The 14,140-nt window shown below is 55.5% G+C and overlaps 5 protein-coding genes across 5 annotated transcripts; 3 read left to right on the top strand and 2 right to left on the bottom strand.

Annotated features, from left to right (window-relative positions):
* Positions 1–75: 75 nt before the first annotated feature.
* BDP55DRAFT_723108 (uncharacterized protein) lies at positions 76–957 on the bottom strand (the record flags this gene model as incomplete). Its single annotated transcript, XM_060578701.1, has 1 exon — positions 76–957. One exon carries the CDS (start codon positions 955–957, stop codon positions 76–78), a length of 882 nt encoding a protein of 293 aa, XP_060436353.1.
* A 6,178-nt stretch (positions 958–7,135) lies between these two features.
* On the bottom strand, positions 7,136–7,858 carry BDP55DRAFT_137209 (uncharacterized protein). Its single transcript, XM_060565539.1, has one exon. It carries the CDS (start codon positions 7,804–7,806, stop codon positions 7,321–7,323), a length of 486 nt encoding a protein of 161 aa, XP_060436352.1. The 5' UTR covers positions 7,807–7,858; the 3' UTR covers positions 7,136–7,320.
* Positions 7,859–8,008: 150 nt separating this feature from the next.
* BDP55DRAFT_643571 (glutamine synthetase) lies at positions 8,009–10,773 on the top strand. Its single transcript, XM_060573514.1, has 5 exons — positions 8,009–8,319; positions 8,471–8,506; positions 8,614–8,706; positions 9,596–10,505; positions 10,567–10,773. Exons 1-5 carry the CDS (start codon positions 8,317–8,319, stop codon positions 10,602–10,604), a joined length of 1,080 nt encoding a protein of 359 aa, XP_060436351.1. The 5' UTR covers positions 8,009–8,316; the 3' UTR covers positions 10,605–10,773.
* Positions 10,774–11,344: 571 nt separating this feature from the next.
* On the top strand, positions 11,345–11,854 carry BDP55DRAFT_643568 (uncharacterized protein). The gene has a single exon (XM_060573513.1). The coding sequence runs from the start codon at positions 11,538–11,540 to the stop codon at positions 11,781–11,783; it is 246 nt and encodes an 81-aa protein (XP_060436350.1). The 5' UTR covers positions 11,345–11,537; the 3' UTR covers positions 11,784–11,854.
* A 507-nt stretch (positions 11,855–12,361) lies between these two features.
* Positions 12,362–14,140, top strand: BDP55DRAFT_643567 (WD domain-containing protein). Its single transcript, XM_060573512.1, has one exon. It carries the CDS (start codon positions 12,518–12,520, stop codon positions 14,123–14,125), a length of 1,608 nt encoding a protein of 535 aa, XP_060436349.1. The 5' UTR covers positions 12,362–12,517; the 3' UTR covers positions 14,126–14,140.

The following is a 14,140-nucleotide window of genomic DNA, read 5'->3' as shown; positions in this document are numbered from 1 at the left end:
AAAATTCAGCCATGCTGTGTGTGATGCGAATGAAGGTAGCAACCTTCCCTCCAAAATGCGAGTAATTGTTCTGTACTACTCATCTGATCCGCCTTCAATTGGATCGCCGTCATAGTCAGGCAGCCCTCTGATATTAGCACGTCCATCCTTGGCCTTCTTCTTTCTCGGTCTGCCCTTGGGTCTACCCCTTTTCTTGGAAATGTTGTGTACGCTCAGGGGCAAGACTGGTCCAGGGTCTCGGCTTGATGAGCTAGCTAGTCTCCCAACAAAGGTTTTGGGCTTGGCAAACCTTTGACCCACGTTTTCGCTTAACTCAGAGTCAGATGGTTGTGCAATCATCGACATAGAGTCCATAATCAGTGTTGGGGCAACTTCAGATGCTAGAGACTCTGTTCCGGCTCGTGGTTTGACTGAGTCCGAGTCTTCTGCTATGATAGAGCCTGCAATATCTGTGTCAGTGGATTGGTAGTGGCTGTACTCTGGTATACAGTCTACAAGATCTCTGCGGATAGTCATGTCTGTCTGGCCGGCTTTTGGAGAATATCTTGGCGATGACGGGATTATAACATCCCTATCTCGGCGTTGGTGCATTTCGTGAGTTGCAAGTTCTTTGGAGTCAAGGTCCGAGATGGGAGCCACAGAAGGTTGGTAGTGGTCGCTACCGGAGCTGCTTGATGGCCGTAAGTCTCGTGCAGCTTCTTTAAGCGATTCCTGGAAGGCAACGTCTTCATCGCCGTCGACATCTTCGCCGAATATGAAGCTCATCCACTCCGTATCCAAATCTACTTTTTCTGAGCTTGGCATTGGTGCAGCATGTTCAGCACCTGTATCTAGAGTTTGAGGTAGGAGCATCGGGTTTTCGACACCCTCGGGTTCTTCGTCGGCAGGTCCAATGCTTTTCTCACTTGGCTCTCGCTTTTTAAGAGTCATTTCCTCCTCGCCATCCGACTCAAACATTGACGGTAGCTGTCGAGGCTCCGTGTAATGATCGTTATCTGAGGAGGCTTCTGTACGTGCCAGGTATGCGTTCCAAGGGGAAACTCCCTTATCGCTGTCAAGGTTATTTTTCGCTCGATCAGCTGATAGAGTGGATGATCTGATTGGCAGCAGAGGTGACGAGAACTGCATTCTCTCTGCAACATTTCCTGGTTGGCCATCATGTTTGTTTGACGTGCCAAAGCTGCTGGACTGACCAGTGTGCAAGTTGTCTAGCGCCGTGTCATCACAATGAGGTCCCGGAGATGTGCTCATCGGAGGGTAGTCGAATCTTGGCCCTTTGGCTACCGAGTTTCTGGTATTGAGGATGTCGCTGACTCCGGGACTGATCTCGACGAATTTGCGACTTCCACCGGGATATTGCTCGACTGGACTTTTGGTTTGGTCCTCACCAGACTTCATCATCTTATGCCATCGCTCATTCTCACTCCATTCCGATGACGCAATTTCTTGCACTGGGTTGTGACCGACTTGACCAATGGTACTCCCGAATATTTCGGATGCTGTTTTCCCTGACCTCTCGAGCAGGACAAGCTGGCTCAGTCGTCGAGGTACAGGATGATGTACCCTCGAAGTAGATGATTCAATAAGCAATGGTCGACCTTCCTTTTGCAAACGCTCAAGTCGGGTCAGATGCCTATGTGAATTGGATGACCTTGAGGAGCTCGGAGGGTTTCCGCGGCACGCAGCACTCTGTCCGTGCTGTCGCTGTGTCGGAGATTCCCTTCTGGAAGCTGGCAGAGCTCTATAGTCATGCAATCCTGGAGGACCATCGTTCTGCGCATAATTTTGAGACGAGGATTGCCCGAAGTATTCCGACTGCCGCAGGTTTTTCAAGCTGGTCGCAGTTCGGAGAAGGCGGTTCCGAGAGCTTTTCCCCGTGATCTGACTTCCTATATCGTACCGAATATCTTCACTGCCGATTCGAATCCTGACGTCTCTGTCTCCGTCTTGCGTGCTGATGCAGCTTATAGCTTTGCCTTGTAGCGGTCTCCCTCTATTTCCATTTTGCTCCCAGAAGGGGGCAGATTGCCCCGCGGGGTGCTTGTTGCGAAAGCCCCAAACTTGGCGTTTATCTGCGCTGCTGGCACCTGAGAAATGAAGAGGCAGCGACTTTTGGACATTTATCCCAGCCCAATCGCCCTTTTGTAGCAAGCGATGCCTCTTCACATCCAAGAGCTCTGGCTCTTTGTCGGGAAGCTTTCGTTTCTTGACAGTATGCCGCAGATCAGGTTCTCGTAAAATGCCCCGATCTACTGCGAACAGGGGTTCTTTCCGCACATACTGGCGCGGCGACATTCGGGGACGGTGATCCAGAGGAACATTGTGCTGGAAGTGCGGCAAATTCTGTGACGGGACTGTCGGGAGACGCTTCACAGGATATGCCGAAGGATTGGCCTGTTGAGAGAGAAAGGAAATAGAGTCGAGAGCGGACTTGGGAGGACCATGAAATCCGGAACGAGCCTTTGCGAAATATTGTTTCTGTTTGGCGACTTCTGGTTTCCAGCCCTTCCCCCGAGAATGTCGAGCCAAGGCCCCTTCTGTCCAGTTCATGGTACGAAGACGGCGGGAGAAGATGGGTTGCTGGTGTTATGGAAGAATGCTGAATTGAATCGGAACGCAGGTGGATGAAGCCAGAAATCACAGCATGGAGCCGAAATGTTGGTTTAGCATTCACTTACCTTGGCCAAAAATATCGTTGGACAAGAGCTCCAAGGGCCAAGCGCGACTGTCAAGCGCGACTTCCCAGTTTGAAAACATCTTGTATTGCTATTTCCTGAACTGATTGTACCTAGGTATACCCGTATCATGTGATATTTTGGTTTGTCGCTCCTGCCTGCAAACAAAATAGAAGGAGCACCTGCCAGCAACCCAAGACAGGAAGTCGCGATTGCAGCTGCAGTTGCTGCCTCAACGATGGAAACAACCCCTATTTTCTGGTACAGTACGAATGCAGAGGTTCCTGCCATCTACGCACTGGCGCATATCCACTCTTTCCCTTCCAGGCCATCCTGCAGGCGGAAGAATTTAAGAATGGAAGGAGACGGGAAGGAAGGGGACACCCACCCGGTGCCTTCCAATTGTTGGGCCTGGGCAGTCTCGTTGGACGGTTGGATGCGGCGCCTCGCCTTGCCCTGCGCTTTCAGGCACGCCGCACATCGTGGGCGCGCTGTGACACATCAAAGTCATCCTCCACTTTGGTCCCTTGGACCGTGGACATCCTCCATGCAAGTTCCAGAACGCCCTCCCGTCTTATCTCCCACCGCTTGTCCCGGAACGATACTCCGAAAATAACCACTGACCGCCGTCGGCCGAACACGAGTCTGACTCAACCCGGCTCTGGCAACAGTGTCGACTGCGCCCTGCTGTGGGCTCGTGTCGCGTCGCCATGCACACATGTCCTCGGCCTCTCCATGTGGCGCTTGCCATCACCGAGATGTACCCCCCCTGAGAAATAGACAACTGGCTCCAGAAGAACCGAGTGGCTTGTGAGAGAGAAACTCCCGGTTCCCGATTCCGGTTCCCCACGCTGGCACATCGTAGTCGAATTCGAGATTGAGGCCCTGCCCGACACTTGTCGCGGCCGACGTCACGGAAGCGGTCTTTGTCTCCCGGCCCTGCTTTCCCGGCTGCCTCTTGCAGTCTCGATACCTCCTGAAAGACTTCACACCGGAGCCCATGATAGTATCGCCGCTATTCTGGGTCGGCTTCCCCCAATCGGCCATGCCAAAGACGTCATTTTCGACCTCGTGAGACTCTCGATCGGGGGCCCTGACATGCCTCGCCCAGGTGCCCCGGCAGTGTTCAGCCAAGTCCCGATCGTGGCGGGTGGCAGCCGACTAATGAGAGAATTACTGTGTGTCAACGCCGACCACTCAGCGACGAGACCGGCGAATTCTCGTTGTTCGTAGTGTTCGGACGGCGGGAAATGACGACTTTTCGCATGCGATTGAAGGAGAAAAGTCGACGAGGAAAACCAGCGAGTTCGTGGTTGAAAACGACAGAGGGTTGACCTTCGCAGGCGGTCGGTCGAGATGGGTCTGGTCCATGGACTGCCGGTGTGGGATGCGGACATCGAATGTCGTCGGAGCAGCCGACCGCAAAAGTCTTGGGCCGTGGTGGTGCTGCCGTGCCTCCTTTGCCGGCCGCATGCCGCTGCTCCTCCTTGCCCGGTCTCGGCGACACAGTAGGCGAGCCGATTCTGCAGTGTCTTGTTCTGGTCAATCAACAAGAGGAACACCACACAACCGATTCACCCACACTCCCCATCCCCGCCGGGCCGGCGCCCAAACCCAACATGGCTGCTCCATCCACATTTTCCAGAATCCAACACTGCGGCACTAGCCCTCGGGTTGAGACCCAAACAGCAATTGTCCGCCCTGGACGGGGTACCTTTGACTGCACCTCATGTTCGCAGCGTCCCCATGTCACTGCCGCGGCTCTCCACCGAGTAAGCTTGTCAGCTGTCACACACTTCACCGAGGTCAACGACACCTCGTGAAGTTACACATCGTTGCCCGTCAACTGGAGTCGCGAATGACAAGAGAGGGAAAGGTGCTTAGCAGTCAAGGGCACTGCGATAACTGAGGAGCTCCTCGAGAGATTAACGCCAGTCTTTAAGGAGACCTTGGAACCGACACAGCTCCTGAGAGAATTCAATTATTCTGCACTTGTGCTTCAACCAATCAGCGACTAGCGATAAGCCAGCAATGCAAAATGCACCATCCCCCACTAGCGTCCCACACTTGATGCTTTGGAGACACCCGAGATGGAGGTCTCCTGCAGGTCACATCTGGAGATCAAGTTCCATAATGGAATCATCAAAGTTTTACCTGAAGTTTGTCTAGGAGCGGCAATGATTTCCCAGAATACATTCAACATACAGCCTGAATCAACCGTGGTCGACGAGTGAGATGTTGGGATGGACTATCCGTATGGATATGTTGAGGGGTAATCGTGTATCCGGCGATGGGACGGAGGTACCGTAGTCCTACGAATACCCTGCCGAGAGCAAAAATTGCGGGGGAGCTCGACTTTGATACGCCGTATTATCAAAAGAAGAAGAATGCGTGTGATATGGCCGACTGGAGACCGACTGAACATGCGACGAATGGACAGCATGCCGTTCCTCCAGCTACGTCTTACGGGAGGGGCAATGGACCAGGAAGAACTAGAAAACCCAGCCTTCCTCTCGCGGGCAACTCCAGCTTTGTGCATCCTGCAGCGTCCAAGACGTTTGGGCTGCATATCAGCCAGATATTCACTCACGTCTTGCAGGGACGGGTTACGGCAGGCCATGTGGATTGGGTATCCCTCCGAAGATAGCTTCGACATGGTCGATTCGTGGAGCAAAAGCTTGGGGGTTCCTTGGGGGTTCGCTGACGAAAACACCATCGAATATTGGCCGGAAGGACAAGTTGGCTAGTGATTCCGAAGGTTCGGGCTCAGCAAGATGACCATCCCGCTGTCGGAGAGAAGCTGCGATATGGGGTTTCCTCCGAACTCCCCCAAATGACTCGGGCCTGGTTGTAAACACACCGTCGCTCACAGGATACCGACTAGAAGCCATCGCACTGACCACAGATCTGACCTTGGGAGCACATCTGGTCCAGAGCAACACCACACCCCACCTTTTGCCCCTCGCCGCCGCATTATGGGTCGACAGGCTCGATAGCCTTGTGGTGGGATTTGTGACGGCTTTGTCTGGGACCAGTCCAACTCGGGAGTCAAGATGACACAGAGGTACAGATACCTTGAGAATGAATAAGGGTCGCCGGGATATACCCCCACCAAGGGGTTACAGACTCGCACAAGGAGACGCACAAAGCCCACGACAATCAACGTTGAGGGTAATCGAGATATCACTCCCGGGAGGCGGACAAAATTTTCATGAGACGCCCAGCTGCACGACGTAGGCGGAAGCTGTGCCAACGACAGGACGAAGGAAGCAACTCCTCGAGGATGGGTGCCTTTCCTGTGCCGCGGGCAAGCATAGCCATGGCAAGGATTGGAGATTGATTATGATAGGGGAATTAGCGCAAGTGCGCGCGTCGCCATGCCGCGATGAGTTGCGCCGGCGGAACGAGAAAGATTTGTGCGATGGATAGGACGTTACGATTCTGGGGCCGGTGAGGGTGTGAGACTCCGACTCTGAGTGGCTGGTGCACGATGTATCGTCATCCTGGGACCTAGGGTCCTTTGGCGGGGAAACTGGGAAAGTCGAATCGAGGGAAAGGTCGTCAAGCTGACGAGATTTTGAAAAGTTGAGGTACCTGACGACACACCCCCAAAGCTGACCGGAAGAGTACAGTGCCATCCCAAGGAAATTCCGCGCCAGGAATATGCACGCTGTCGCAATATGGCCATGCGATCGTCGGCGTGGAACCTGAGCTCCCAAGTTGCAAGCGACGCTACTTTACCTCGGGGTATTCAGAACCGCCCAGCAAGCCATTCGCGGAGACAGCACCGGTTCTAGGAGGCGCTCTGGCTAGACCCCCCGGGATTTACGACGACGAGAGTTTACAGGAATTCGACACACTCTCCTTTCCGTTCTGGAAGCGAGATTCAGACGAAACGCGGCCTCACGAAAAGTCGCCATTACTACTCAGGAGCGGCCGTTTTTGGGCATCAGAGTTCCAGGACCCCTTTCATCGAAAGCGGTCTGGACCGGGACCAACTCTAGGAGTATCTCGTCTTGGGCTTCCCGGCCTGGCTCCGAAAGGCGGATGCCACAGCCACAGTCACCGTTAGCAGCGCTACATACACTGACAGCGACCATAGTGTACGGATAGTAGGACTGTAGGACTGCAGGAGCGGCGCCAGAGACCCGACAGCGGCGGCGAGGGCGAAGGCGATGGGCACGGCGGCGGGCGACAGTGCACACGAGCACCCCAAAGATCCAAGGATAGAAACAGCGGACAGCGGACCGAAGGACGTGGGCCTCGTAAATGACATGTACCGGTACGTGCCCCGCGTTGTGGCACGGTGGCTCCTGTGGGTGAGAGGTACCCAGTTGGTCCTTGAATCGTCAGTCACGATACCTCTCTCTATCTTTGGCTGGGTCTTTACAGTCCGGTTTGCCGCACCCGTTTATTACGCAGTATACCTGCAGTTTCCTTGTTGCCTGTAGTCTGTACGGACCTGGATACAAAGCAACAATTTCTTGAGGTGGTTATTGTTGGGTCGGTGGTGGCAGGTGCAGCAGCTAGTCGCAGATACTGCCGCAAGGGCGGTGCCGGGCGGCCTCTGAGTGGCTCGTCAACGGGCTACTGGGCGCACGTCGAAGTCATCGTCACACATTTTGATCAGTGATTTTCGTACTTATCAGTCTTGGAGACTAGGGTTGACAGAACAAAACCACCCAAGTGGAAGCGGAAGAGGAGTTTCCCAGGGGCCATTTACGGAGAAGAGGAAGTTGACGATACCTCTAGAGGTGAAAGGTCCGCCCGTCGCATTTCCGTTTCCCACGGAGACATGATACCGGTGGTGGAAGACCGCGGGGCCGTGGCCAGGCAGTAGGGATACTTGGGAGAGGTCTGATAGTGGCAGACGGGAGTGGTGGTGCAGCGCAGAAAGGCACGTTAAAGGGTGGGAAATGTGTGGGTGAAGAGGGTGTTCTGGGTTCGGGCAAAGTACCGCGACATTGTCTTCGTGGGACGCTGGGAACCGAATCAGAATTGGCATGTATCTGTGGTCCCCCAAACTCTGGGCTGGCGGACGAATGGGAGGGCACATGTTTCCGGGGCCACACCCCACCAGCCCACCCCTCTCACCCCACCGCAATCGATACCAGAAGCCAGAACCAGCCATACCCCTGCCACCGTCATGGCAGGCCTTATCTTGGGCTGAAGGACCAAAGAGGGACCCTCGAGAGACCTCGAGAGACCTAGACGGGAGCCAAAAGTTACGGTTCTGTACCGGTTGCACATGAGCTTTCCTCGCCAACAGGGCCGGTCGTCTGCGAAACATCTGAGGTATCTCGACGGTACCTTGCAGATTGCTGCCAGCACCAGCAAAAAAAGCATCAAGCGAACTGCCTCTCTCACTCTCACTCACTCACTCACTCACTCACTGTCTCTCCCACCAGCGCCCGCGCCTACCTTGCCAGACGACGGGCAGAGGAAAACATAAAACCCTCAACCGCCCGCTTCGACTGCTCTTATCGTACCTGCTCTTTACTTTTCCACATCCCATTCCTCTATTCCTCCCGTAACAATCCTATAGATCATTTGATCTCTACTGCTCGAACCTTTTTCGGATCTTCAAATTGGACCTTGTTCTTTCCCGTTTTTATCACATTACATACACACAACCGCAAAAATGGTAAGTCCCGAACTCTACCCCCACCACATCATATTATTCCTATTGCGACTTGAGAACTGGCTTTTTGCTACTCTCGAGTCACGATAAAGGATGTCCAGGTCCAAAAAGGAGAAAAAGAGATCACGGTTACTAACATGTCTCTTCCCTCCAGGCGACAGAAGCTGCCTTCACCTCCAGGCCCGAGACCGTGAGATTACACCAATACCCGGTGCCGAGCTTGGCGTAGCTGGAGCTTGCTCTCAGCCATCACCTTGGCGCACTCCGAATACGCAATCGTGCTGACCCGTCGAATAGTTGGCCAAGTACCTCAAGCTTGACCAGAAGGGCTCAATCATGGCCGAGTACATCTGGATCGACGCTGATGGCGAGACCCGTTCCAAGTCGAGGGTGCGTTCACTACAATCACCTTGTCTTTCTTTTCCCCTTTCGCCTCTTTATACTCTTCCCCGAGCCTCTCGCGATGCTGCCAACGGCCTAGCCTGCTATTCCACCGGGAAATGGTACTCGCCCAGCTCTTTCCTGTTACGACGCGACACAGTTTGAGCTGGCTCATGCCTTCGCTCTTACATCTGTGTCGACGGTTGCATCAACGAAAAAGCTGGGGCAGCGGGTCGCCTTGCTCTGGACTCATTCCCTACGGGACGTCTCCGACTTCCGGCTGGGAATAGCGGGCAAAAAGCTGTGGGCGGGCGAGCAAGCGGCAGCAGATGCGGCGGCGACATGCACTGGGGCTTGGCGGGGGTCAAAACACACACCACCTGCCCCTCCAGTGCGCATGTCTGGTGGTGGGTGGTACGTACCTGTTCGTGCTGCTTTGGTCTTGGTCTCTTCTTTCGAGGGGCCACGGCCGGACTGGCTGACAGGATCCGATCACGACTCGATCCTGCAAGGAACCCCACCCCACGTCCGCCTGGCTCCAAGGCTTTTGCCTCGCCTCCAGCTGCAGGGTTGAACGCCGCGGCTCGGGTATTGGAGGTCTTGCAAGTCGCTGCCGCATCGTCAGCCCCCCTTTTGGCCGACGGCGCGTCTTCGGTGAGCTGGTTGGCCAGCCGCCGGCCGAGGGTATTCGCTATTCTCCACGCAACACCCACGATCTCCAATGGGGCCACTGGGGGTAGCTCCGCCTGGCATCGTCAGCCTGACGGCAAAGCGCAGCGCATGATGTCAGCCTCAACAGCCAAGATGGCCCACGAGCTCGCCCGCGCATGCCTCTATTCACATTTGCATCATAGCGCCACTCACTATCATCATGAAGCTAACAGAGATGCCTCTATAGACCCTCAAGGAGAAGGAGTACACCCCCGAGGACCTTCCTATGTGGAACTTTGACGGTTCCTCCACCAACCAGGCCCCCGGCGACAACTCTGATGTCTACCTGAAGCCCGTTGCCGTCTTCCCCGACCCTTTCCGTGGATCTCCCAACATCCTCGTTCTCGCCGAGTGCTGGAACGCCGATGGCACCCCCAACAAGTACAACTACAGACATGAGTGCGCCAAGTTGATGGAGGCTCACGCCGCCCACGAGCCTTGGTTCGGTCTCGAGCAGGAGTACACTCTGCTTGACCTCAGCAACCGCCCCTTCGGCTGGCCCGCTAACGGCTTCCCTGCTCCCCAGGGCCCCTACTACTGCGGTGTTGGTGCCGGCAAGGTCGTCCAGCGCGACATCGTCGACGCCCACTACAAGGCCTGCCTCTACTCTGGCATCAAGATCTCTGGTACCAACGCCGAGGTCATGCCCGCTCAGTGGGAGTACCAGGTCGGTCCCTGCACCGGCATTGAGATGGGTGACCACCTCTGGCTCGCTCGCTTCCTCCTGGCCCGCATTGCAGAGGAGTTCGGCGCCAAGGTCTCCGTTGAGCCCAAGCCCATCCCCGGTGACTGGAACGGTGCCGGCCTTCACTCCAACTTCTCTTCCAAGGAGATGCGTGTTGAGGGTGGCATGAAGCACATCGAGGCTGCCATCAAGAAGCTTGAGGGCCGCCACAAGGAGCACATTGCCGTCTACGGCGAGGGCAACGAGAAGCGTCTCACTGGCCGCCACGAGACTGGATCCATCGATTCGTTCTCTTACGGAGTTGCCAACCGTGGTGCTTCCATCCGTATCCCCAGAGAGTGCGCCCAGAAGGGCTACGGCTACTTTGAGGATCGCCGCCCCGCCTCAAATGCCGACCCCTACAGAATTACTGGTACGTTCATACTTGCACAGCGACTGCACTTTGCCACACAGTTTGCTAACTACTATCCTAGGTATTATGATGGAGACTATTTACGGTACTGCCGAGTGAAGGGGAGATGGAAAAAGAGAGGATGGTATACCCTAGTTCAAACGACGACAAGTCGTATTGAATATGCTTTTATCAGCGTGTCACATAGATCAGAGAAGGTCATTACGGGTCAATGAAGATTCAAACAAGGTTCAAAAAAAAAAAATCCCATACTACAGTTCAAAGACAACTTGAAGATCCAACTTTTGTGACTTATAACTAACGCAAGACGTCATTTGGGGCCATGCACGGAAGAATGATGAGAAGTAGCTGAAACATGCTGCGCTCTCCGTATTCGCAGCTCTCAATCCACCCCTCACCGTCTCAGGGTCCCCCCATCGTCCCGTTAAGACCGTTTTCCCGCAGTCGTCTCCAAATTTCTCCGTTTGGACATTGTTGGTTTTGGCCAAGACTTTTTTTATTTTGGGTAAACACAGCCCGAGGAAAGAATTTGAGTACCTAAGTCTATGCTTAGAGTTTGATGAGGAATGGCAGGGTGGTAAGGAAGGTATCCCGGGAGTCAAGGGCCCTCGGCATAAGCCAGGTAGGAACTCCAGGGCTTGGGAGGGGCAGCTTGAAAGGGCCTGGTTTTTAGAGTTTCTGGATGCCAAGCCTCTTGTTCCCAACAGACGAAAGTCGTGCCTTTATCGTGAGAAAAAGAGAGAAGAAGAGTTGATTCTGGTACACTGGCGATGTGACGATCATCGATGGGTACGCCGACAAAGGTAGGATGTGGATGAAATTGACTTTTTTTTTTTTTGGGTCGAACCGTTAACAAGGGTGCAATTTGAAGTCTTTTTCCATCTTCGCCGTACCGGTAGGTAGTCCTTGACTCCTTGTCTTATGATGCTGGAATTAGTTTGAATTAGTTTACTATTGAGGCGGTGAGGAGTAAGACACCAAAACACAGGGACCCCTCCTCCGGTCTAGAAGGGTGAAGGTTTCCTATGATACATGGGGGGTTGGTTGTTGGATGGATGGACGGGATGGGTGTCGGCAGTGCTTGTCATCGGTCAGCCTTGGATTTTTGATGAAGCTGATGCAGATGCAGCCTCAAAGATTGTGGGGGAAAAGCCCGGAAAGTCGGAAGATGTGCAATTGCCGATGACCTTTGTGTATTTTCCCCGGAACCCCGCGCGTCGACTATCGTGCTGGGAAAGGAGATTGGGGACTGGAAGGGTGGATGGGATTGCGCGGTGATGCCTTTTCAAAACGGGACGAGGGACTGCGCAGTATGCTCAGTTTACGGGTGACCAGGGACAGAAGGAGGAATATGTCAAGGCAGAAACCCGTGAGCGTGGGGCCGATGGAATTCTTTATATGGATAGTTTGGAAATACTCGAGAGGTGTATTGATCTATAGTCACGGACGGAGACACTAAGCAAGCTGTGATGGTGGCCAGCTGTATCTACATTGGATGAGTTGTGCCAAACGGCAATGCTGTGGAGTCAAAATGGTGATAGGGCGTCTACAATCCACCCAAGTACGCCATTGAGCTGTCACAACATGAGGTCTATAGTTCGGTGAGAGATCTCGGTAAAGTAGACCTTGGAACACTACTTCATAAGAACTCTCCACCTGTATTCTGGTAGGTTGAACTGCTCTCGAGTCTTTTTCGGACCCGGATTGCTCAGGACGAAGTTCCAAAAGCTTGAAGGTCCCGGCCCCGCGCCTTATCTTATCGCCCGCGTGGGGTACCCGCTAAGCCCGGCCAGGACTAGCCGCTAAGAAATTCTCAATTGAGAATCTTTTTTTTTTGCCTAACAGCATTTTCAACTCCAAAAAATCACTGCCAACGTTCTTTACGACGATACCCTCACATTTTGCGACTTCACCGCAACACCAAGCTCCCCCAACGCCAGCGCCCAACTCTCTGCATCTCCTACAACCATACACCTCTCAGAATCTCAAGCGATCTACGCAATCACGTCACAATGGCAGCTACCGTGGGACCCCTCCCGCAGGTGAAGCTGCCCTCGGGCCCGTCCCCCGTGACGGCCGAGCAGCGCTACTGGAAGTCCTTCAAGAACCAGCTCCAGATCCCCTCGCCGACCTCGTACCCAATCACGCACATCTCGTCCACCTCCACCGACGGCCTCTTCGCCGTCACCACGGGAACCCGCGTCCAGCTTTACTCCTCCCGCACCCGCAAGCTCGAAAAGACAATCACCCGCTTTGCCGACATCGCCCGCTCCGGCTCCCTGCGCCGCGACGGCCGCGTCCTCGTCGCCGCCGAAGACACGGGTCGCATGCAGGTGTTCGACACCCACTCCCGCTCCATCCTCAAGACGTGGACGAAGCACCGCCAGCCCGTCTGGGCCACGCGCTTCTCCGGCTCGCAGCCCACCACTCTACTCTCCGCCTCCGACGACAAGACGGTCCGCCTCTGGGACCTCACGGCCAACGACCCGCTCAACACGTTTGTGGGACACTCCGACTACGTCCGCTGCGCAGAGTTCTTCCCGGCCACCTCCCCCTCGGGCGCCGGCAACGTCATCGTCTCGGGCTCCTACGACTCCACCGTCAAGATCTGGGACCCGAGAATAGGCTCCAACGCCGCCGTCATGACCTTCAAGCACGCCGCCCCCGTCGAGTCCGTCCTCCCCCTCTCCTCCGGCACCACCCTCCTCGCCGCCTCGGGCCCCCAGGTCTCAGTCCTCGACCTCGTCGCCGCCCGCCCCATCCACCAAATCGCCAACCACCAAAAGACCGTCACCTCCCTCAGCCTCGCCTCCAACGGCACCCGCCTCGTGACGGGCGGCCTCGACGGCCACGTCAAAGTATTCGAGACCACCGCCTGGAACGTCGTCTCCTCGACAAAGTACCCCTCCCCCATCCTCTCCCTCCGCGTCCTCCCGGCCTCCGACGCCGCCGACAGCGACGACCGCCACCTCGTCGTGGGCATGCAGTCCGGCGTGCTCTCCGTCCGCACGCGCCTCACGGGCCCCGAAGCCACCCGCCAAAAGGAGCGCGACCGCGAAATGGCCGCTCTCCTCGCCGGCACCCTCGACGAGCACGACAAGGTCGCCAAAAGCAAGAAGCGCAAGGCCTCGGCCATGCGCCGCCTCGAGAGCCTGGGCGAGGGCCAGGCCGAGGTCATTGTCGCGCAGGACGCGCGCACCAGCGCGCCCAAGGAAAAGGCGTGGGAGAAGGCGCTGCGTCACGGACGGTACGCGAGCGCGCTGGACCAGGCGCTCGATCCGCGCGGCAAGGATCACTCGCCACTCGGCGTGCTGACCCTGTTGCTTGCGTTGCGGCACCGGTCTGCTGTGAGGGAGGCGCTCGAGGGACGTGATGAGAGGACGGTGCAGCCGGTGCTGAAGTGGACGTGTGATCACATTATCGATCCGCGGTACGTGAGCGTGTGCGTTGAGGTTGGGATGGTGCTTGTGGAGCTGTATGCGCAGTACGCGGGTGACAGTGCCGAGCTGTTTGAGGGGTTCAGGACGCTCAAGAGGAAGGTCACGAATGAGGTTGATCGCGCGCAGACGGCTTCTTCTGTGGGTGGTATGGTGGAAAGTTTGATTCTGGGGTCTGCTTGAGAGATGAGAGAGAGA

Source organism: Colletotrichum godetiae (genome assembly GCF_030913485.1).
Source record: "Colletotrichum godetiae strain CBS 193.32 chromosome Unknown BDP55scaffold_2, whole genome shotgun sequence".
NCBI classification, from domain to species: domain Eukaryota; kingdom Fungi; phylum Ascomycota; class Sordariomycetes; order Glomerellales; family Glomerellaceae; genus Colletotrichum; species Colletotrichum godetiae.
The sequence above is the reverse complement of the archived record's forward strand: the minus strand, read 5'-3'. Positions and strand labels throughout refer to the sequence as shown.